Source organism: Microtus oregoni, unplaced genomic scaffold (assembly GCF_018167655.1).
Source record: "Microtus oregoni isolate MIOR12 unplaced genomic scaffold, Mior012 000063F_ref0000156, whole genome shotgun sequence".
Classification (NCBI taxonomy): domain Eukaryota; kingdom Metazoa; phylum Chordata; class Mammalia; order Rodentia; family Cricetidae; genus Microtus; species Microtus oregoni.
The window spans coordinates 2,270,046-2,280,424 of record NW_024543873.1 but is presented as its reverse complement, the minus strand read 5'-3'; the positions used below and the strand labels follow the sequence as shown (position 1 = coordinate 2,280,424).

Here is a 10,379-nt window from a genome sequence, read left to right as displayed (position 1 = left end):
AGAAGAGGGCACCAGGTCTCATTATAGATGGTTGTGATCCACCATGTGGTTCATGGGAATTGAACTCAGGACATCTAGAAGAACAGGTAGTGCCCTTAACATTTAAGCCATCCCCTTAATATTAATTTTAAAAGCAATGTAAATTCTAGTTTTCTTTTTATTAATTAATTATTTTCCCAATCACATTTCCTCTCCCTTCTTTCTCTCTTCCCAGACACTTCTACTAATCTGCCTTTTCCCCCCATCTACTTCTTCTCTTTTCAGAAAAGAGCGGGTCTCCCATGTATATCAGCCATCTGTGGCATATCAAGTTGCAGTAAGACTAGGCACGTCATCTCCTATTAAGGTTGAATAATACAATCCAGTAGGAGGATAAGGTTCCCAAAGCAAATCACAGGGTCAGAGACATCCCCACTGTTAGGAGCCCCATCAGAAGACCAAGACCATAATTTACACAACTGTAAAACATGGGTAGAGGGCCTAGGTCAGTCCCTTGCAAGCTCTCTGGATGGCAGCCGAGTCTCTGTGATCCCAACTGGATCCAGGTTAGTAAATTCTGTGGTTTTTCTTTTGGTGCCCTAGGCCTCTCTGGTTCCCACAATCCTTTCTCCACCTCTTCCACAGGATTCTCTGAGCTTCATCAGTGTTTGTAGTTCTGCATCTGTTTCCATCAGTCTCTGGGTGAAGGATTACATTTTCTTAATTTGATCCTCTTGATATTTTCCAACATCTCAGCACACTGAGGAAATTTCTTTGAGAATATTAATTGTTCGAATGGAAGCTAGCCCGAGGTTATTTCACTTTTGTATACTTACTGTATATATGGTGCTTTCTCAGCTCAAGTACTGATACAGAGCACTCTCAGCTTCAGGAGTTTGCTGGCACTGTGAAAAGGGCAGAGACCCACACAGTGTCAGCCTAGTCAGACATGAGAAGTACTGAGCAGGACATCGTACAGTGACTCTGATGGAGATTCCCAATAAACCATCTTGAGCATTTTCATTGTTTCAATGGTGACGTCAAATGTTTTGCAGTGACTTGTCCCCACAAATCCTACATAAACTCCACTTCACAACCATGGCACTCCTTCAGGTAGAGGACAGTGTTGGTGTGTTTTCAATGTCCTCTCAAGGAAACTGGGACAAACACTAGCTGACATAACCATGTCCACTTAATTCCCAGATCTTGCAGTGTGCACCCAGTGAGATACAGAAGCTAGAGTTCTCCAGAGGTTCACCCAGAGGCCATGTGCTCGGTGTAAATGTGTGTCCTCATCCCTACTTGCGCACCTGCAACAGCTTTCTTGCTCCTCACATCATTCCTCAAGGCTTTGGTGGACTTGGTTGGATTCCAATTTGGTTACATTCAGCACATGCTCCCTAGAGCCTCTTTCACTTGGCATGTATCTCCTATAGGGATTGTGTGATGGAAAGAGGACAGATGTGAATCTTGCTAAAACCCACATGCTGCAAAGTCATTTCAATCCACAAAGCATTTATGGAGATGACACTACTCTCTTTTAGGTCTCATCATGGCTTTCCAATCCCAACATGTGGAGCCCAATGTCTACAAACTGGATGTAAATGAAATTGAGGTGAGCCTTGATTTTGAACACGAGGCCACTGCAGCAACAGAAAGTGTCTTCTTTGGAGAAGGGTCTCTAAAAGGTTCCGACAAACCAAAGAACCAGGGCATCTCACACCACGAGGATGATGTGACCCACGTTGTTAACTTCAACTACGTTGGTGATGACATCAGGCATGAGAGCCATGGGAGCCACCAAGGGTACAGAAACCCACAGTTGAAGGAGCAGGAGAATATGGCTGCTGGCAGAGTGCCACAGGTCCGGCGCACAAGGCCAAGGATCCAGTTTGGTCTCACACCCAGGCAGCTGAATGAGTTGGAAGATGTTTTTGAAAAAACTAAGTACCCCGATGAGATCATAAGGTATGTGACTTGTTTCAGTAGCTGTTCTAGCACCCATCCATCAGCATCTCATTAGGAGATATGTTCTTCACACTGTTGCCCCTATCTGGTTTGAGCCCAAGCATGAGGTCTTTGTTTAGTTACTGGGTATGGGAAGGATGTTTTTGTGGTCAAATCAATACACACACACACACACACACACACACACAGTGTTAATTCTATAAACTGTTTGGTGCCTCTCAATTTCTTTGTAAGTTTTCTTTTTTTTTATCCTCGTCTTCTTTGTGACCCATGTTTTATAATGGGAATTGAACTCAAGATCTAGTGGTTTCTAAGCAATCCCTCTACTAGTACAGCATATCCACCTTGTGTAAATTAATGTGGTTATTTTTGCAATAAAATAAAGATCAATGAAAAGCCGCTTTCATACTTTAGAGCTCACCATTTCTACATAGTTTTGTGTTGCCTGTGATCCATTTCCAGAAATCTCTTCATTTTGCCAAGCTGAAATGCTGTATTTCACTAACAGCTCCACCTTCCATCTTCTTCCCACAGGAAGGACCTTGCAAAGCGCTTGTTCCTGGGAGAATCCAGAGTGCGGGTCAGTAAATCCGAAAAGGGTTTGGGCAGGGCACTCTGCTTCAGGACATGGTCCATTTTCTTGTACCCATTATGAAAAGCATGCGTGAGTGAGAGGTGTCCTTGTCTGGGTTATAATAGTAACTGAGCACTGAGTCTTGAAGTTTTCCAGAGGTAAAAATGGAACGGGCATCCATTAAGTGTTCTTTCCCATTATTTGAGACAGCATAGTCTCTTGACTGAAAAAAAAAAATTTAAAAGCTCATTTCTAATTTTTATCATTTTTATCATATTTGATTTTCTTTATTGAGCTATATATTTTTCTCTGCTCCCCCTTCCCTTTCCCTTCTTCCCGACTACGCTCTCCTGTAACCCCCACATGCCCAATATACTCAGGAGATCTCGTCTTTTTCTAATTCCTATGTAGATCCATTTATGCCTCTCAGAGGGTCCTCTTTGTTGTCTCAGTTCCCTGGGATTGCTGGTTTTCTTTGCTTTATGACTAAAAACCACTTATGAGTGAATATATATTATATTTGTGTTTGTGGGTCTGAGTTACATCATCCAATATGGTGTTTTTTAGATCCATCCATTTGGCTGCAAATTTCAAGATGTCATTTTTTTTACTGTTGTGCAAATGTATATTTTTCTTTCTTCCATTCTTTAGTTGAGGGCCATCTAGGTTCTTTCCAGGTTCTGGCTCTTACGAATAATGCTGCTATGAACATATTTGAGCTGATCTTCTTGTGGTGTGATTGAGTATATAACCAACAGTGGTATTGCTTGGTCTGGAGGTGGATTGTTACCTAGTTTTCTGAGAAATCGCCATTCTTACTTCCAAAGTGGCTGTAAAGTTTACACTCCCTCCAGCAATACAGGAATGTTCCTTTTACCCCACATCCTCTACAGCATAAGTTGTCATCAGTGTTTTGATCATGGCCATTCTTATAGGTATAAGATGGAATCTTAGAATTGTTTTGATTTGCATTTCTCAGATGTTGAACATTTCCTCAAATGTCTTTCAGCCATTTGAGATTCACAGAACACTTATAATCAGTATGGGAACATCATATATGTAGACAGCATTGAGCATTATATGGTCATGCATATAGGAAAACATAAATGTTTACTGGTATGTGTACAGTGATTAATACTGAAGTCCAGACACTCAGGTCATTTCAGGGTACTTATGTGTACTGTTGTAGTAGGACTCTAAGTGACCTTGGGAACATCTAATTGATGTAGCAAGTAGTAGGAGAAAAACAGGGCTCTGTTTCAACAAAGAAACACTTAGTTATAAGTGTGGATTAAGTAAGGCCAGAGAGAAATTAGTGTTTCATAACGAACCTTTGTTTAATTTATCCAAGAGTCATGTGGGAAGACACTCACAAGTGCGCATGATTGGCCCTCCACCTTTGTAAGTTTGTGGAAAGCCGATGTAGACAGCAGCAAAGTTGAACCTTCATGTTCCCCCATGCTGTGTTTAGATTATCTAAAAACAATGCCAAAATAGTCATGTCAGTGTTATGACATGTATGTGGCTGACAGCTTTAAAGGGTTAATTTTGTTACAATTAAACAAAAAGAATAACATTGAGCTCATTTAAGTTAATCGAGTAAAGAGAACGGGATCAGGTGAAGTTATAGAACGTCAAAATGCAGGTTGGTAATGAGGAGAGGGCCCGAAGAATAAAGCTCTTGCCACATGAGTCTGAAGATCTGAGTTGGGACCCTCAGCATAAAGTTTAGCAGGTGTCAGCTCACCTGTAGTCAGAATCTCTTATTCAGGAGGCAGAGACTGCAGATCCTTAGGGAGACCTAGATTAGCTCAGTTGCTGAGTTGAGGTTCAGGGCCAACCCTGACAGTGTAAATCATGTGGGGAGCAAGCTAGGAAGATGCTTGACTCTGACCTTGGTACTCTGCAAGCATGAGTATGCATTTGCACATAGATACACATGCAGATCACACACCTTTGCAAGTTTTTATGTGTTTGCAAATACATAAAAAGCAAAGGTGCCAAGCCACGGTCAAGTGTGTCTTCTGTTGACTAACTAAAAACTGAAAGTATTCTTTTCCTTTAAAGGACACTATGTTGAACATGTGGTTTTTTTGGAATGTGGGAAAAGATAGAGCTCACTTGAAGAAAGAGCTGTAGATATCTTATTTTCAAATGAATTTCTTTCCTCCAGACATTAAAGACTAATGTTTAGATCATGGGATAAAAGCTTAGGTCATGAGTCCAGAGAAACTGACTGCTCCATAGCAAATGAGAAAGGAGAAAGGCAGTGCAGAGTGCTATTCATGCTAACTTCCTTCAGCATGGATCAGGGCAGTCTTGATGTAGGCAAATTCCCTACCTGAAGCAGTAGCTTGTGCGGAATAGCATTCCTGCCTAGGAGCCCCTGATGACTGACATCCTAACACCACAATGTGTAAACTAGAGTAGGACCAGGCTCAGGTTGGAGAAACTGGGAGAGAAGAGGGAGAATCCCCCAGGATGGAGAGGAAGAGAGATTGGAAAAGAAAAGCTGAAGGAGTGAGGCATTCTCCCCCTGTCGAGATGACAGGACACTGTACTTCTGCTCCAGAGAGACAGAGGTGCTGCAGTCCTATAGACTGTTGGGAGGAAGCTCTGGAGACACAGATGCACTGCAGCTTCAGAGAAGCCAATGCACTACAGTTCTAGAGGCTGATGCACTGCAGCTCTAGAGATGCTGATGAATCACAGCTCTAGAGAGATTGATGATGCACTGCATCTCTAGAGAGACTAATGGACTATCACTCCAGAGCCATTTGTACTGCAGCTCTAGAGAAACTGATGATGCACGGCATCTCTAGAGAGGCTGATGTACTATCACGCCAGAGCCATTTGTCCTGCAGCTCTAGAGAGACTGATGATGCACTGCATCTCTAGAGAGACTGATGATGCACTGCATCTCTAGAGAGACTGATGGACTATCACTCCAGAGCCATTTGAACTGCAGCTCTAGAGAGACTGATGATGCACTGCAGCTCTAGAGATGCTGATGAATCGCAGCTCCAATGAGACTGATATTGCACTGCATCTCTAGAGAGGCTGATGGACTATCACGCCAGAGCCATTTGTACTGCAGCTCTAAAGAGACTGATGATGTACTGCTTCCCTAGAGAGACTGATGGACTATCACTCCAGAGAGGATGATGCACTGGAGCTCCAGAGAGGATGAGAAACTGCACCTCTAGAGGCCTATGCACTACAGCTCTAGAGTCTAATACACTGCAGTTCCAGAGAAACTGATGCACTGCAGCTCAAGAGAAGATGATGCAGTGCAGCTCTAGAGATGATAAATATCAGCTCTAGAGATACTGATATACTTCAAATATAGAGGCTAATGCACTATCACTCTAGTGGCCTATGCACTACAGCTCTAGATGCTCATGGACTGCAGCACCAGAGAGAGGCTAATACATTGCAGCTCCAGATAGGCTGATTTACTGGAGCTCTAGGGGCTGATGCAGTGCAGCTTTAGAGGCTGATACACTGCAGAACTAGCTAGATTAGCTAGAGCTAATATGCCAACAGTGACTTAATTAATATAGTTGCTTTGTGATTATTTCGAGGCTAAGCTAACTGGACAGCTGGGGCTTTGATTGAGTTCATGGAGGCATCATGTTGATTTGTTTGCGTTCCCCTCATGGATTCTGGTCCTTTAGTTGGCCTTTTTTAGACTATACATCCACATAATAGAAGATGCAGGGAGGAAGAGAAATGGCATGGACTCAACGATGTGCAGTTTGAGGACTTCCCAATATAATGGACCCTTATTCCCTAGGAGCCTGAGAGGATGGTGACATCTAACAGGTAATTGTGACTGTATTTCCATAGCTGGCTATGTATTAAGGAAGAGGTGGTTTTGTTAACTGCTCTCCACATTGTGACAATTCACAGTGCTGTCTGGAGGTTCAGCCTAAAAACGTTGGATCTCCTGGTATAAGAACAGAGCCCAGGATGCTCTTCATGTTGGCAAGAAGTAGGGCATCACTATCAAGCTTCAACTCTCATTGAGACCATAGCTTTTGTCCTGAACCCAGAAAACATTAGAGGACATAGAATATGGCCAGGTGAAAAGTCCACAGGTGATAGTGACCTCACCCTATTACCTACATGGTGGAAGCAGGGAGTCCCAAGATATCTGAATGAATTGTCTGAATTGGCTCATTTCCCTAATCCTATAGATGACAACATCAAATATCTGTGCCTGCCTCCCTTGGAGTAGTGTTAGCTCTCCCAAGTCAATTTGGGAAAGATGTTTGTTTGTTTGTTTGTTTGTTTTTGTTTGTTTGTTTGAGCTGGGGATAGGCTGTGACTTTGAACACTCTTTTGGCAAGTGTGATTCCTTGTAATCACCCCACCTGCTTAAGGTGCTGGAGCAATAAGAAGCCATCCATCGAAAAATGGTGAGCTGAAATCATGGGAGTAAAGTGGTTTTCCACAGAGAAATTACGTGTTTTGATAAAGAAATATATGCCAGAGTAGATTCAGAAACACTGGAACAGAAAGAGAAGATGCTGGAGGGAGAAAAAGGAGAGGGGAATGAGAAGAAGTAGGAGGAGTAGGAGTAGGAGGAGGAGGAGGAGGAGGAGGAGCCTGGGAAAGAAGGAGATTGTTTTCTGACAGTTAAGGGGAGATAGGAAGCAGGTATCCCAGTATCCTAAGTGGTGAATCTCACAGCACCCCTTGTCCTTCCTGACATGGGTGCCTTGTGTGGAGCCCCACTGGAAGTTAGGATTGAGGTGTCTGTACAGGGCAGTACAATCAAGTGTATTGTTGAAGTGTGTTGTGTTGACTTCATTTTGGTTTTTGACCTTTTGTACAGAAAATAGATTTTTGTTCCTTTAGAGTCATCCAGCACCTTTGTATATTCCAGGTTTTCTGCTTGTTCTTCTGCTTTGATCCCTGAGCCTTTAAGGGAGGAGGTTATGAACACATTCCAATTAGGATAGAGCACTCCATAGTTGTGAGCAGAGATGGCCATTCACACGGTCTATAGCTAATGGAAAGTCTTTATTCCAGCAGATTAGGATGACACCAAGGTATCTGGGCACGTAGGCATGGCCACAGGTGTCCAGAACATGGGGGTTGTAAGGGCATCTTAAAACCTAGATGTCCTAGCATCTAGCTTAGCCAATGCAGATGCCTGTGCAGAAGTAAGCAGTTTGAATCAAGCTGTTTACTGAAGCTAAGATAGCAGTTAGCTGGCAAAGGGGTTCATACAAACAGGAAGTTTAACCACAGCTAAGTTAGCTAGAATATCCCTGATCTTTGGTCCCTAGAATAGATTAATTAATTTCCCGTGGGATTCTCCATGACAGAGATCAAAGTCGATTTCTACCTGAAATGGCCTCAACAAGAATAGAAGATGGAGGAACCTCTTCACTGGCTAAACTGTCACATTTCCCACTAGATCACAGGGCATGAGTCCAATCATTGACTTGTCCTGTTCTAGGAGGTCATAGTTGTTTCTAGGGACCGGTAATTTTCCGTTTGAGGCAGTTGGCCATGCGGGTGAAGATGCAGGGTTCTACCATTAGGCTGAGCAGGACAAGAATCAATGGTCCAGTTAATGCTGACACTAAGCTATAGGGATCCAGTCACCAGAGATTGATAACAGTGTCCTGATCTATGTCTTCTATCTTTCCTTCCTTTCTCTCCCTTCCTTTTCCTCTTCCCCTTCTCTTATCTTCTGCTTTCTTTCTTCTTTCTATTGACTAATCTTGTCCCCTCACTTACCCTTTCTACCTTCCTTTCCTCATCATCCACCAGTCCTTTCTCCTCTACTTATTTAAAAAGCAGTTACTCATGGATGCTCTCCAGGGCATTGGCAGCCCGTTCCCAACACCTCATCTTCACTCTCTTCTCCTCTCTTAGACCAATAGGCTGCTGAATTTTCAGGAAGCCTGCTGAAAACCAGACTTGGCCCAGGCATTGGCCCATCACTTTGCAGCAGCTTCCTTTCCTGTGCATAGGAGATAAGAGGCCTCTATGGGAAGACACAGAAACCTCCACAGTCACCCAGCAAGGGCCTCGCCTTTTAGTAGATCTTTCATGGATAAAACAGTACAGGGTCACAGTAAAAGAAATTAGTAATATATTCAGCTTTCTGGCTCTTCAACTTAGATCAGAAATCTTGGGATCATCTCCAACAATCAAATTTGAATAATCTATGGCACTTGTTTCAGCTGTTCCTGCACCTATTCAAAGGAAACCAGAATTGGGACCAATTAGGCCTTTGTTAACATAGATTCAAGGCCAAATATGAGCTCTCCCATCTTCTCTATTACAGGCATATATCATGAGGATTACATAGACAAGAATTCATGCAGTGGGGTGTGACTTTCCAGAGAGTCAGGAGAGATATCATTATTCTAAGCAGTAGTTAAAGTAAGTCAGATAATTCAAGGGAATGACGAGGTACATTTTACTTGGCAGAGAGTGTGTAGATTGTAATACCTGAAGACCCTTTGATATCTGGTCTTCTCCATATCCTGATTTACTGATCCCCGTTCTCTTTCTTAGAGCCATATTTCCCATTTCCTTGAAAGAACATAAGATGGGAAAGGTACTAGCTAATGAATTTCCCATTTCCGGTTGTTCTGAATTCTGACTTCCAGGGCTGGGGTTGCATAGGATTTTGTGTGTCCTTGTTTAGAAAAGTCTGGTCAATCTAAAGCCTCACTGGCATTTACTGTTACACAGAGTTGTTTTTTCCACTTGTGATACTGACTGTTGAATACACTAAAGCCATCTCTTTCACCATGTTATTGCAGAGCTGGTTTAAGAAAAGAAGAGGCCAATACAGGAAACATCAGAAGTCTCAGATTCTCCAGTGTGCATCTTCTGATGGCCAGGACACCTTGCAGTAAGCTTTTGTAGGAGTCCTGAAGCATCATCCTGTCCAGGCCTCAGATGAAGACAGGATCTTCAGGTTTCAGTGACACCTTCTGATGGCTGTGACACCTTATCCCTTCAGCAATAAAGAGTTGTGTATTCAAAATATTTCATGTCCTTTTTGGGGGTCAGTAAGGTGTGGATGTCCATTATTGAGAAAATATTTAACAGAAGATAAAAGAAGGGTTCAAACTCTGAGTCATCTTTTCTATTCCACAAGTCACAAAAGTTTCTCAAGACCAACGGCAATCCTCGCTCAGACATCTATTCTTCTCTGTTGTCACACTGTACCATCCTCACCTTAACTCGACCCTGTGGGAACAAACACCTAAGAACAGGAACAGGACAAGTCCCCAGTGAGAAGACTGTTCACGACAAAAACAGAGTTTCCCCCAAATCTACGAGTTCACTCTTGTACTGCAACAAATACAAAAAGACTACTTTCTGAGCATTCATCAGTGGGGAGTGTGACCAGTGACCTAGGCTACCCCCAGATCTGTTCACAGTAACTCCTTTCAATGGCACAGTCATGCTACTAGGAGTCCTCCTGACACAGGTCATAGTGTTTCAAAGGAAACACAAGAGGCCTTTTTATGCCCATTAGAAAGAGGCTTCCTCTTTGCTCCCACACCTAGCCCAGATGCACAAGAGGCATATTGATCAATCCTCCCAGTTCAAGCAGGAGAGGCATAGGATTCTCAGTAGATGCACTAGGCCAGATTAGTGGAAGACATAGGATGCAGGCTTCAGAGCATGCAGGGAGCAATAGGCTGTGTTAGCCCAAGGATGATTGGAGGAGAGGCAGTGTGGAAAGCCTATAGAGAGGGTTATGCCTGAGTTCCGGCAGGGAGGACACATCAGGGTGGCATTAGCATGGTGGTATATGTCGTGGGGTAGAGTACATGACCTGTGAGAAAGTGGCCAAGGCGTGAGCTGCTTTTGATGC

At 43.2% G+C, this 10,379-nt stretch overlaps 1 protein-coding gene across 1 annotated transcript; it reads left to right on the top strand.

The window, feature by feature from the left end:
- Nucleotides 1–1,531: 1,531 nt before the first annotated feature.
- LOC121439794 (rhox homeobox family member 1-like) lies at nucleotides 1,532–9,408 on the top strand. The gene is made up of 3 exons (XM_041640416.1): nucleotides 1,532–1,947; nucleotides 2,482–2,527; nucleotides 9,313–9,408. Exons 1-3 carry the CDS (start codon nucleotides 1,532–1,534, stop codon nucleotides 9,406–9,408), a joined length of 558 nt encoding a protein of 185 aa, XP_041496350.1.
- The last annotated feature ends 971 nt before the right edge of the window (nucleotides 9,409–10,379 follow it).